The following is a 13975-nucleotide window of genomic DNA, read 5'->3' as shown; positions in this document are numbered from 1 at the left end:
AGGCTGCAAGCACCAAGGTTTGCGAGTTCATACATTCCAAGTTAGGACTCGTAGATTTTTCATCACACTAATCCTCTTAGCCATGAAGTGTTCTACTCTTTTTCCTTGGCTTGGTTTTTATCCCATGAGGTTTTTCCAAGCTAAAGGTTTTAATGAGGGAATGCTTCATGGTTTCCAAGTTTGACCAGTCCCTATGGTCAAGCTTGAGGGGGAGTGTGAAGATGAAGCAATAAGAAACAAGATGGTTGGTTAAGGTCTCAAGACAATGGAGATACCACTACAAGAGGCAAGCATGCATGGTTGGTTAAGGTCTCAAGACAATGGAGATGCCACTACAAGGGACAAGCATGCATGGTGGGTTAAGGTCTCAAGACAATGGAGATGCCACTACAAGGGACAAGCATGTATGGTGGGTTAAAGTCTCAAGACAATGGATTATTAGTTTATCATATCTCATCTACCATTTGCCATACTTGTAACCCCTATATATATGGAATGTTCCCATAAGAAAATTAATTAAGCAAATAAGATTCTCCTTATTTACTCTATCTCTCTCTACTTTTTAGATTAAACATCTCTCTCTTGTTCTTCACTATGTTCTTCAATTTCTAACAGAGGAGACAAATCCGAAGCCACACTCTGAACCTGGGGCCTAACTAACAAACCACGAACCAACCTGAGTCGTTAACCGTCATCTAGCAACAAACACTGTGCTGCTGAGATTATTTGAGCAGAGCCGGAGACGTGCAGGCCACAACCACCGACATCATTTCGATCTGAAGGGTGAGGTAAATCCAGAACTAAGACAAAGCTGAGCCAACCGGAGCTAAACCCTCACCAACTCAAACTCTGTTGTGTATAACATTAGCTTTTTGTTTTGTTTCTACTTCATACACGTGAATTCAAGATTGGTTTGAAATTATTGAGGCCACATCTGTTTCTTTTGCTCCAACCACTCCTAAGTCGACGAGCCAGCAACTGTTTGTTTTTTTCTTCTTAATGTTCATAAGAAACGACAATATAACAGTTTGACAAAGAAAAGACAATGTATGTATAACTCGTTTCTTGAACTTTTCAAAATAGTTTTAAAAATTAGTTGATGTCTATTTACTTTCAGATTTTCAGTATCATGCCATCGATGGTCGATGTAGACGTGCAACCAAACATCACGTCTATAATATTAAGTTCCGAATTTTATATATATCATGATTCATGACATTTGACATTCAAATGTGGGAGAGTTAATTATATGAGCATTTTAACTTCAGGAAAACAGGAAAATGCACTTTAGTTCATTTTGTCTATATTTATTAAATGTTGAATAAATACACTTGATAGTTGGCAGATAATATAAACATAATCCGCGCTTTACGCGGAATGTGATTATTAATTTCGTTATTTTTAATAAAAAAAACATTAAATTTGTTTAATCTGGATATAGGTTCGGTTTTAAGATATTTTTGGTTTTTAATCTCCTAAAATATAATTATTATTTTAAATTAATATTTATTTCGGTTTATTCGGTTAGAATGTTTGATTTTTTAGTTTTTTCGGTAAAAACCAAAAGTTACTATTATTTGTTTATTTCCATGGTATGAATTTTAGATATTCATCATGTCGAACCAAGGTTTCATATCATAGTTTGAAAACGGATAATAGTTCAAGAAAAAAAATTATTAAGACAAATCATTTCACTACAATTTGGTCGGTAGTGAAAGAAGCATCAAGAAAACAAATATTCCAACTTCCAAAAAAAAAATAGATACTTCAGTTGTGGTAAATAATTAGTTACAAGGTGCTCACATCAAGGTGCACATGTACGTGTATGTAAAAGTATATAAAAATAGTTGACAAATATATAAAGATATTGTTAATTAATATTAAATAAAATTTTTGTTCAAAATAATACATGAAAGATAAATTAAAATTAATTAAAAATTAAAAAGGTATTGACATTAGTGAATTTTTTTCATATAAAAAAATAAATTATATCCGTAAATAGAGGTGGACACATATCGAATATCCGGGTATTTGGAGGTATTCATGTCGATTCAATCTTTAGTCACCTGGATAGTCGGTGACTCTGATATCCGAAATGATTTAGAATTTTAAAGAATATCCGATTTGATTCGTAAATAAAATAAAATTTTAAAAATAATTGAAAAATTAATAATAACATTTTATTACAAAAATAAAATATTATTTAACTTTTTAAATTATAATACCTAATATAATAAATTTAATTTATAAAAATATTGTAAAACTTATATAAACTATATATATATATGTGTTTTTTGATTTTTTTGATTTTTAAAAATGTTTTTAGTTTCATTCTCGATGTTTAGTTTCTGAAAAGGTTTGCTCTTTGATTATTGATGGAGGGAGTTGTACTAATGTTGCTAGTGACACTCTTGTCAGGAAACTAGGACTTGCTACTCGGCCTCTCTCTCGTCCTTTCAGGTTGGAATAGCTAAACGAGGCTGGAGAACAGTATGTAAAAGAGCAAGTCACTGTCCCTATTACCATTGGCCGATATGAGGACGAGGTCGTTTGCAACGTTCTTCCTATGGACGCATGCCATATTCTCTTGGGCCGGCCATGGCAATTTGATAAGAGAGCCGTGCATGATGGCTTCACCAACCGACACTCCTTTGATCATAAAGGGAAGAAGATCACGCTTGTTCCTTTGACACCTTTGGAGGTTCATCAAGATCAGATCCAGCTCAAGAGGAACCGTGACAAGGAACCCAAGCCAGATGAACCTAAATCATCCCAACGGAACTCCAATTTCTATATCAAACAAAGTCAGGTCAAGAGATCTCTTTACTCTCAAAAGCCATTTCTTTTATTTCTGTACAAAGAATCTCTTATGGCTTCTTCTGACCTTGCACCAGAGATTCCGAGTGAACTTTTAGATGTTTTGCAGAAGTATTCTGATGTTTTTCCAGATGAGAATCCTAAGGGATTGCCACCAGTACGAGGCATTGAGCATCAGATCGACCTTGTTCCTGGCGCGTCTCTACCAAACCGGCCAGCTTACCGTACCAATCCGGTGGAGACCAAGGAACTTCAGAAACAGATTGGTGACCTTCTTGAGAAAGGCTACATCCGGGAAAGCCTCAGTCCTTGTGCCGTTCCTGTCCTTCTCGTGCCCAAAAAGGATGGTTCTTGGCGCATGTGTGTGGACTGTCGTGCCATCAACAACATCACGGTAAAGTATAGGCATCCCATCCCTAGGCTAGACGACATGCTTGATGAGTTGCATGGATCATGTGTCTTTTCTAAAATTGATTTGAAAAGTGGCTATCACCAGATTAGGATGAAGGAAGGTGATGAGTGGAAAACCGCATTTAAAACCAAGTTAGGATTGTATGAATGGCTTGTTATGCCATTTGGTCTTACTAATGCACCTAGCACTTTCATGCGTTTGATGAATCATGTCTTGAGATCATTCATAAGTCATTTTGTTGTTGTCTACTTTGATGACATTCTTGTCTATAGCAAAAACCTTGAAGATCATAAGATGCATCTAAAATCTGTTCTTGAAGTTCTTAGAGAAGAAAAACTCTTTGCCAATCTTGGTAAATGCTCTTTTGGAACAGATCACGTGGTGTTTTTAGGTTTTGTTGTAGGTGCTGATGGACTTAGAGTGGACGAGGAAAAAATCAAAGCTATCCGAGACTGGCCGAGTCCTTTGCCAATTTTGATTTTTTTAAAATGTATATATATGCATATAACAGATCGAATTAGATATATGTTCCTAAAAAAATTAGTATTTGTGATTTGCTTTTTCTTTTGATATTGTATTTTAGTATTTGATTTGCTTCGTGGAGTTACGGATATCTATATTTTTTGGTTCAATCAAAACGGATAACGAATCGAATCAAAATTTATAAATATTTTTCCTAACTTTATCCGTACACAATAAAAATAATATATATATATAGTTTAGCTTTGATTCGTTATTTGTTTTGATCCGAACCGAAAAAATCAAAGTTTTATTGGAATCTTGCATGTGAGTTTTATATTAAAAATACAAAATATATAGTGTGAACACATTTATGATTATAGTATAAACGCGTTAGCATATTTATTATCAAATCATTGTGAAAATGTCACGTGTCTATTATAGTGTAAATACATTTATTACAATCCTTCTCGTTTAATATACAAAGGATTGTTATCAATTCGGTTTTAGAACCCATCGGCACACAATAGTTTATACTATTATACTCTCATTGTCTGTTATACATTTCCAAATAATATATGAAACTACGGAATGGTTGTTTCATCCGTGCACGGTGCATTTATTTTTTCTGGTTCAGTTATGGGTTTTTTTTTTGTAGTGTCTTTTTATTGTATTGTAGGTTATTTTTATTTTTCTGTCACTTTCGAATTTTCTTTTTATTTCTTTCACATTTACACCAATATATACAAAACTGTAGTGAGTCTCAGTATATAGTATATTCAAAGTCAATGACAATTTTGATTGAAAAAATAAAAGAAGATTCATAATTTTTTAACGCATCTATGGAAATTAATTATTTTATATTCTTATGTGTAGACTGGAGATACTTTTTTCACTGGAGACACTCCCATAGAAACACCTAAGTTTTATTTTTGTTCAACCACATATATGTTTATGTATACGAAGTCTTAAAAATGATTGGAAGAAACTTTAAAAAATTAAAATAGTTCTAGTATTTTTTTTAAACAGTTAAACGCAAATGAGAGGTAAAACCCTAAAATCATGAACGGTTGTAAATAGTGTTTTGAAACCCGATCCGGATCGGCGGTCTAACCGGTAAACCCGATGATCTGATATATAATTTGGTTTGGGTTTTATGGAAAAAAAAACATTTTAAAAAAAAACCAATAAAACCCATAAAAAAACCATTAAAATCCGGAACCCGACTACCGGTTTAACCATTGGTTGAATTAGTAGGTAACTTTTCCTTTTTCCTTAGATTTTTTTTTTAATTTACGTTATTAGAATCTGTTTTGTATTCTAATTAAGAATTTAAGTTTTTAGTTTTTATCATATATAATACTAATTAAACTATTTATTTGTGATTTTTAGATTTTAATGAACATTTAACTATGTCACTTGAAGAAAATGAAGTTAACAATGATAGAGAGAGAAATAAAATAGTTCATGTAATTTGGTATTAGTTTATTTTTGTTATCAATAATCTATTACAATTTGATGTTTTACTTTTGGTTTATTTTGGATTTAAAGTATAATTTTATCACTCATGTTTTAAATACTTATGAATTTTAAGTCTTCATATTTTTATCAAATTCCATAACTCTTAACTTGTTACAAAAATTGTTACTTAGTCTAAATTATTTTCTGATATTTTTATATCAAATAAAATTGAAAAAAAATAAATTAAAGTTAAGTAGTTTGTAAACTTTGTTTGATACATAAAGTATATATTATATTTTTAATCGCTAATATATTATTATATAAAAATTAATTAATTAATTAATTCCTGGTTTGCCAGCAATCGATCCAATAACCTAGTGACCCATAAAATTATCCGGTTCAGTGTCCGGGTCGAGTTTAAAAATATTGGTTGTAATAATAAATAAGTCTTAATTAGAATGAAATTGGTATTCTTAATAATAATGTAAGCAGATAATGTCTGCTGGAAAAAAAAAACACTAGATAATGTCCAAATATTTACCTGAATCAACAAGACGATAGCTCGGTAAAAATTTATTACACCTCCCCCCCCCCTTCTCAGTTTATTACACCCCGGTTTGCCGGCGATCGATTCAATAACCTGGTGACCCATAAAATTATCCGGTTCAGTGTCCGGATCGAATTTAAAAATATTGGTTGTAATAATAAATAAGTCTTAAGTAGAATTACATTGGTATTCTTAATAATAATGTAAGCAAATAATGTCTGCTGAAAAAAAAAACACTAGATAATGTCTAAATATTTATCTGCATCAACAAGACGATAGGTCAGTCAAAATTTATCTCCCCCCCTTCTTTTTCAGTTTAGTATATTAGACTACTGGGCTTTTACCCATTGGAATTCTAAAAATTCATATGTGTATAAGTATATATTGTATATGTGTATGTAGGTGTGGGGTCTATTATTTTGTGAAAAACCTCACCCTTAAGAGCATCTGCATCGTAGTATGCTGAGCGTTTCTTACGTGGTGGGGCCCACGATTATTGAAAAAACCATGCTTTATAGTCGTAGAATAAGAAACTTTGTTGGGTGTATCTTGTACTGTTTTGCAGACCTCACGATACGTGGCGGTCTACGATTGGTTCTGTTTTTATTTTATTTTTAATTAAAAACTAAAAAAAAGATTATAATAATAATAAGCATTCCATTTGGGTTTTTGGGATATTGATGCTCCGAAACTTTGTTGAATCACTTGCCTTGCTGACGTGTGAAACGGGAGGCTTGGATATAAATACATACATAACCTCTCTGTCCTTCTATTGTCCTCTGAACAGAGAGAGAGAGAGAGAAAAAGGAGAAAGATGGAGAACGGTAAATGCAACGGAGGCGCGACGGCGAAGTTACCGGAGATCAAATTCACCAAGCTTTTCATTAACGGCCAGTTTCTTGATGCTGCTTCAGGTTTTTAAATTTCACTACTTATCTACTTAATCTCACAATTCCAAAACGTTGACATTAACAGAAGAAAATATGTATCAAGATCCTTCCTATTTTCTGATTTTGGCTTTGACTATCTAAATCCCTGCCTCAGATTCTTCTCTGTGCATTTAACCAAATTACGTCTCCCCAAAAAGATTGAAAATGTTTTGATCGTTCTGAAATATATGAAACTTGAAACAATTATGATTTAGGATACGTATAATCCACACAGATATTTTTGATATTTTGAGAACCAGGTAATATATGCATGTTAAACACTTCAATTTTTGGGATGACACCAATGTTTTGTTTCGGTATCCTTCGGATCTGGTTTCATTGGATGCGAATCATGAGCCTAGACCAATCCCTAAAATATGTACAACTAAAAGTTCAGTGGCTAATTTGGATGACTATTAAGTTGTTGGAAGAAACATTTTTTCTTCTGACAACCTATATCAAAAGCTATCCTGACTGGAAACATGTTCTACTATCAAACACCAGTGGTTGATGGTCCCACCTGACTATTTCTCTTCTCAGCCCAAATTTATAATTTTCTTCTCTAATATTTTTCTTCCTTTTCTAGAAGTTTTTTTTTTGGTGCAACCTTTTCTAGAAGTTTTTTTTACTAATATTATTGCTAAAGTATTGTTCTTAACAATGTAAACGAAGATGTAAAAACTCGTGATTGAATATTGAACCGACTGGTTGATTTAATTTGGCATAATCTTTTTCTGAAACATAATATTTGATCATTCAGTTTTTGTTTTAATGTGTTTAAACTTTAAAGGTAAAACCTTTGAAACCATAGACCCAAGGAACGGTGAAGTGATCGCGAAAATAGCAGCAGGAGACAAAGAAGACGTTGACTTGGCCGTTAACGCTGCACGTCACGCCTTCGATCATGGTCCTTGGCCTCGCATGACTGGCTTCGTACGTTCCTATCTTTTTCACCTCATGTTTTTAATTGTACCTACCCGTTTTTAATTTGGTTAGCAAATTATTGATAAATAATATATAAAATAAAAAATAATTGATGTTTGTTGATTGATGTGGTCCCATACGTAGTGGGTCACTAATAAATATGTATTTATTAGGGTTGTATCTTAGTATATATCCATACTGATTCGTGTATTTTTTACAGTATAGGGAACGAGTCCAGATTTTACTTATTTTTGCTGTTAGTGTCACGAAGTCATTTTCATGTTATTAAGAAAAACGTTTACCCATATTCAGAAAACTCTATCTAAGTTTACTTATATTTTATAACAACCTTGTTTTGATAAGGTTGTTTGTATTATTAAATTAGATGAATTTTCAATCTAAAACCAAATGATGATAAATAGATTGATTCATATTAATTATGATCATTTTTAATTTTCCATGTATATACACAAATTTAGTTTTATGTGTAATAAACTAATTTTGATAAGGTTGTACTTATAATTGTATGCTTCGGCCATTCTAATCGGATCAGGAAAGGGCAAGGATTATCAACAAATATACAGACTTAATACAGCAGAATATTGAAGAATTGGCTGCTCTTGATGCGGTTGACGGCGGAAAATTGTTCCAGGTGGGAAAAATGAATGACATTCCGGCTGCAGCCGGACATTTCCGGTACTATGCGGGTGCGGCGGATAAAATCCACGGCGAGACACTTCGAATGACACGTCCGTCTTTGTTCGGATACACACTTAAAGAACCTATTGGAGTGGTCGGTCACATAATCCCTTGGAATTTTCCAAGCATTATGTTTGCCATGAAAGTGGCTCCGGCTTTAGCAGCTGGTTGCACCATGGTGGTCAAGCCAGCAGAGCAGACTCCACTCTCTGCTTTGTTCTATGCTCATCTCTCGAAAGAAGTAAGTATATCTATTTAGTCAAAAAAAAGTTAAGTTTATCTATCTCATTTTTTATTTATTAAGCATGTTTTATACATAGTTTTTTAAGCCACAAACATTTTCTAAATAATAGTATCATATAAAATATCTCTTTGTTTGTTTGTTTGTTTGTATATTGTTGTTACGTATACGTTTACTCTTAATGCTATATTTTGCTTTAAGACATTTAGAATTGCGGATTCATTTGGAAAAAATATAACATAAACAAAGAAACAATCCAGACGCATAAAACACTAAAAGTTTTGGTATCATTTTTAAAAGTAAACACACAACTATAGCATTGTAATGCCAAACGTGTAGGCAATCGAAGAAATTAAAGTTGAACTATCTAAACATTGTATTTATTTTTGTTGAAATTCACAGGCGGGATTTCCTGATGGCGTGATCAACGTGGTGACTGGATTTGGATCAACTGCTGGAGCTGCCATTGCCTCCCATATGGACATTGACAAAGTAAAATAACTATGGTCTTATGAGATGTTAATTAGTATGTGGATTCATCAAGTAATGGGGATTTTGTTAGTTGTATGTGAATTCATGAATCTTCTTTTGTTTTTGTGTGCTCAGGTTAGTTTCACGGGATCAACTGATGTTGGGAGGAAGATAATGCAAGCCGCAGCCACAAGCAATCTAAAAAAAGTGTCCCTTGAATTAGGCGGAAAATCGCCTCTTCTCATTTTCGATGATGCAGATGTTAACAAAGCTGCCGAACTTGCGCTACTAGGTTGCTTCTACAACAAGGTATATTATTATATCATAGAGGCCAAATATCAACGAATATTGTGACATATTGTTATGTAAAACATATTTGGTGGATTGTGCAGGGTGAGATCTGCGTCGCAAGCTCTCGTGTGTTTGTCCAAGAAGCTATATACGATAAGGTTGTAGCGAAGATGGTGGAGAAGGTTAAAGACTGGACCGTTGGTGACCCTTTTGATTCCACTTCTAGACAAGGACCTCAAGTAATATAGACTACGTTGATTGATCTTAGTTTTGAGTAGATTTTAAGTAGACTAAACGGGTTGAGTACGTAATATTTGTTTTTGTATAGGTGGATAAAAAACAACATGAGAAGGTTCTCTCTTACATTGAGCATGGCAAAAACGAAGGAGCTACGTTATTAACTGGAGGGAACGCTATTGGAGACAAAGGATACTACATCGAACCAACTATATTCGCAGATATCACGGTAATACTACACATTTCTTGAATCCTTCGGACTAGGACCAGGACCATAACATGTCGCCTAGGTCCCTAGTAACACAAGGTTGTTTTAAATAATGGGTTATGATTTTTGTTGATAACAGGAAGATATGAAGATATACAAAGAAGAAATCTTTGGACCAGTCATGTCTTTGATGAAATTCAAGTAAAAGCAAACAAAGACGCCCGTTTTCTCTTCTCATTCTTGATCACATTCCATAACACACTAAACATCTCTCTATGTACTTGCTTCCACAGGACTATGGAGGAAGGAATCAAATGCGCAAACAACACGAAATACGGTCTAGCAGCTGGAATAGTGAGCCAAAACGTTGACGTGATCAACACGGTTTCGAGATCAATCAAAGCTGGAGTCATTTGGGTTAACTGCTACTTCGCATTTGACCTCGACTCTCCTTACGGTGGCTACAAGATGAGTGGCAATTGTCGTGAAAGTGGCATGGACGCTCTCGATAGCTATCTACAAGTCAAATCCATTGCCATGCCTCTTCACAACTCCCCTTGGATGTAGCAAAATTGTCCATAGTTAAAATACAAACGTAATCATTAATAAAAGCATGTGTGATCTTTTTTTTACAGTACGTTTTTCTTTTGTCCATTTACTAAATCAATAAGAGTTTTGTCATTTTTTGAAACACTAGTTAACAAATGAGGTTTGTTATTTGTCTCGTACAAGTGATTTTTCCTTGAAACGTGTACACTCCTCTTTAGCAAATCTTATTCGAGCAGTAAGGATCTTCGGATTAGGATGTCAAAAATTGCTTCTTCTTCTTCTTTTTTTGCAACAAATTTTATCAGTACGTGTAGCTGGATCTCCGTTTAGCAATGATTATAGTGTCCAATTGCATGTCAAGGAGTCTTATAGCCATTTCAGAAATCTACATTTCTAATGTCTATGTATATCTCTCACTCCACCAGCATCCGCACCTCCCGTTCCCGTTAGATTCTATTAAATGTGTAAATGATAACTATACGAATTTGGTTTGGTATATGGTTTTGACATGTACCTAACTTTAAATTATTAATCTTGTACCATAACCAAGATATGAGTGGAGAATACTGAAGCTCGAACAATACTTACTGAAATAGGCCACTAAACAGCCTGAATTCACATCATAGCTGCCTCGATGTCCAGAGATCTTTTGCAATTGCTTTAAATTTCTCTCCTAGAATCATGGCCAGGCCGTTACTTTTCTTGAAAAAAAAATACAAATCAAAATCACGAAACAAATGGCCCAATACTTTTAGAATCCACTTGCAGTTGCAGCTGATGATGATCAATTGCCTGTTCCAAATGACTTACTCCTTGGTGAGGCTTGAAGCAGCATTCATCCTCAGACCAAAAATGTCTTGACGAGGAAATAAAACAATGCATGGATTTGAGACACTTGTCATGGCTATTACAATAATCCTTACTAATCCATATCAATAAAACTTGTAACCATCAAACACAAGTTACAAACACTTACCAGTTGTGAATTACCCAAAATGCAAAACATAATCTTTCTTGAATCTAATAAAACAAACATACAAACCTAGTTATTAAATTATTCAATCACTGAGATTGACATCAGAATCATTCTCCATTCCCTCATCTTCACTCTCACCACCACCATCATCATGATGATTCTCCTCCTCTTCTTCACGTAGCCTAGCGATCTCAGACTGAGCTCTCTCCACAATCTGTTTCTTCTGCAACTCCAAATCTCTCTGAAACTCACCTCTCATCTTCTCCAACTCCTTCATCTGCTCCTTCTTACTCCTCTCCATCTTCTCAAAAACCTTCCCAAACCTCTCAACCGACTCCGCCAAAAGCTTATACGACGCCGCATCATCCCCCTTCTTCCTCCTCCTCTCATACTCCTCCTCATCATCCTCCTCCGAATCACCAGGACTATCCATCATCTCATCAAAACCATTACTCTTCTCCAAATAAACCTTAGTGTTCATAAACACAAACTCCCCGGAATCAACCCCACAGGCTAAACCGAACTCCGGTTTAGCCGAAGAACCGCCACCAAGCAACATATCCATCTTGTTGAAAAACGACCACTTGCTCGAACCCAACCCGGACTTGTCCACCTTGATCCTCTCCTTCTTATACTTCCTCTTCAAGTTATCGACCATTCTCCGACACTGCGTCTCCGACCTCTCCGACCGAAGCTCCTCGCTGACTTTCTCCGCGACCTCGTTCCAGTCCTCGTTCCTCAAGCTCCTCCGACCCAACTGCAGGAACCTGTCTCCCCACACCTCCAGCACCACGAACGCCTCTTGCTCAGCTTTCGTCTCGCTCGGACCGGAGGAGAAGTCGTGTTTAGTCGGTTTAAGCCTCTTCTGAAACCTCTCGCGATGACTATAACCTCCTCCTCCGTCGTCTTCTTGCTCCTCCTCGTCGTCGTCTTCTTCGTGGTAATACGCGTGGCGCTTGGGAATGGGTCGGGTGTACATAGGATGGGTCTGGCGATTCAGAGGGTAAAACTTCTTTGGGTACCCGGTTTCGTCTTCACTGTCACCCATCTAAGAAGACGATAGAGAGAGAGAGAGAGAGAGATCTAGGGTTTCGAATTCGGAAGAAAGGTACCTGATTTTGTCACCAGGAGAGAAAGATCTTCGAGGGTTTTAGCTTGAGGAGTGAGGATCGGTGGAAGTTGAGGTTGTTAAAGGCCGTCTAAGGGGGAAGAGATCTGCATATTCAGCCGCGTCGTAGGGGAAGCTAAACACCACCGATGAACATGTTTAAGCCAGCGACGGAGTTTTGTCGTCGCGTTTTCTGAGGCCGTCCATGACCCATTGGGTCGAATTGGGCCATATGTTTTGGATACACCAGTAAGGCTTATCTATTATTTAAGTTTTATGTTTTAGCTCAAAGACTCTTTAACTACCTAAACAAACTGTAAAAGAAGAGATTAAGAGCCGTAACTAGAGTCTAGAGCTAACTTCGGTTCATTCGGGTCGGTTTGCATTTATTGCTATCAAAATTAATGGATGGTTTTGTTTTTTTTTTCTGGTCCCAACTTTAGTTAAAAATCTGTTTAAATTGTTAAGAATCTAGATTAATTTGATTCCGAAAATTCAGTATATTTAGCTAAATTTTATACGATTTGGGTATATATTGGGTTTACAAGAAAAAACTTTGGTTCAACCTAACCTAAGTAACTGAACTAGAAGCAAAAACAAAAAACCTTGTTTGATTTAATTTGGTTTGGAAACTGGTTCGGTTTAAATTTCCAGCCTTAACCTTCAAGTGATGTGCAATGTTGTTTTAGTTAGGTTTAATTTTAAGAAATGTTTTATTCAAAGGAAATGTAGTAGTACTAGTTTAATTGTGTCGAATTCAATGTAAAGAAGTGTAATGATTTCTTTAGTTGCACAAGTTTTAATAATGGTCTAACAAATTTGAAGAAAACAAAGATAATAGTACTAATTTAATACACTAATAGAGAAATGCCAGAACTATTCATTAAATATATTTTTGTTTCTGTGGTTTAGTACAAGTCTTATTGCCAATGAAAATGTCGACCACGATCCAATGCTGGTGTGTAATTACTATGCATCAAAAAAGGAAGTACACTTATTACTTTGTCCTGTTTTTTATTTTCTCTTCGTATAATCTTAGTAGAAATGATGATAGTACTAAGTATCACAATAATGACAAAGTATTATTATCAACGATTAATGCATCATGCTGAATAAATAATACAGAGTTTCGTAACAGTTTGATTCGAAGTTCACTTGTGATCTTGAATTTGAAGCGATCTTGTGTATAATCTAACATTATAACGAATTAACATCCATAGTGCCGAAATTTGACTCGTGACCAATACAAAAGATCTTAAAGATAAAGAGTTACCCCACTGCTAGGAATCAGCTTGTTTCAAATTATATGAATCCCATTAAAAAACAAGAATTAGCATGTCTAAAAAGAATTTCCAATGTAAAATTCTATTTTTTTTTTCTAAAACAGAGTAAAAAAAAAAATAAAGTAATGAACAAACAAAAAGTATATCACTTTTTTTATGGAGTATAGTGAGATACGGAATGAAATATGAATTTGGATTAGAGCATTTCAAGAGCATCTCCAATTCTACTTCATATTTTACTCTAAAATTGAGTAAATAGAGTGATGAACAAAAAATAAAAACATTACTCTATAAATGTAGTAATGCTTTTATTTTTTGTTCATTACTCCATTTCCCACTTCATTTTCTCAGTTTTGGAGTAAA

General features: G+C 34.7%; 3 protein-coding genes across 3 annotated transcripts; 2 read left to right on the top strand and 1 right to left on the bottom strand.

Annotated features, from left to right (window-relative positions):
• The first annotated feature begins 2566 nt into the window (after nucleotides 1–2566).
• Nucleotides 2567–3513, top strand: LOC125583026. Its single transcript, XM_048749555.1, has 2 exons — nucleotides 2567–3211; nucleotides 3502–3513. The coding sequence occupies exons 1-2, from the start codon at nucleotides 2567–2569 to the stop codon at nucleotides 3511–3513; spliced, it is 657 nt and encodes a 218-aa protein (XP_048605512.1).
• Nucleotides 3514–6363: 2850 nt separating this feature from the next.
• LOC111204574 (aldehyde dehydrogenase family 2 member C4) lies at nucleotides 6364–10387 on the top strand. Its single transcript, XM_022699650.2, has 9 exons — nucleotides 6364–6610; nucleotides 7416–7558; nucleotides 8103–8489; nucleotides 8892–8981; nucleotides 9096–9269; nucleotides 9353–9490; nucleotides 9580–9717; nucleotides 9836–9897; nucleotides 9990–10387. The coding sequence occupies exons 1-9, from the start codon at nucleotides 6511–6513 to the stop codon at nucleotides 10261–10263; spliced, it is 1506 nt and encodes a 501-aa protein (XP_022555371.1). The 5' UTR covers nucleotides 6364–6510; the 3' UTR covers nucleotides 10264–10387.
• A 771-nt stretch (nucleotides 10388–11158) lies between these two features.
• LOC111204577 (trihelix transcription factor ASIL2) lies at nucleotides 11159–12568 on the bottom strand. The gene has a single exon (XM_022699657.2). It carries the CDS (start codon nucleotides 12267–12269, stop codon nucleotides 11304–11306), a length of 966 nt encoding a protein of 321 aa, XP_022555378.1. The 5' UTR covers nucleotides 12270–12568; the 3' UTR covers nucleotides 11159–11303.
• Nucleotides 12569–13975: the final 1407 nt, after the last annotated feature.

The sequence above is a fragment of the Brassica napus genome, chromosome C3, assembly GCF_020379485.1.
Source record: "Brassica napus cultivar Da-Ae chromosome C3, Da-Ae, whole genome shotgun sequence".
Taxonomy (NCBI): Eukaryota; Viridiplantae; Streptophyta; class Magnoliopsida; order Brassicales; family Brassicaceae; genus Brassica; species Brassica napus.
The sequence above is the reverse complement of the archived record's forward strand: the minus strand, read 5'-3'. Positions and strand labels throughout refer to the sequence as shown.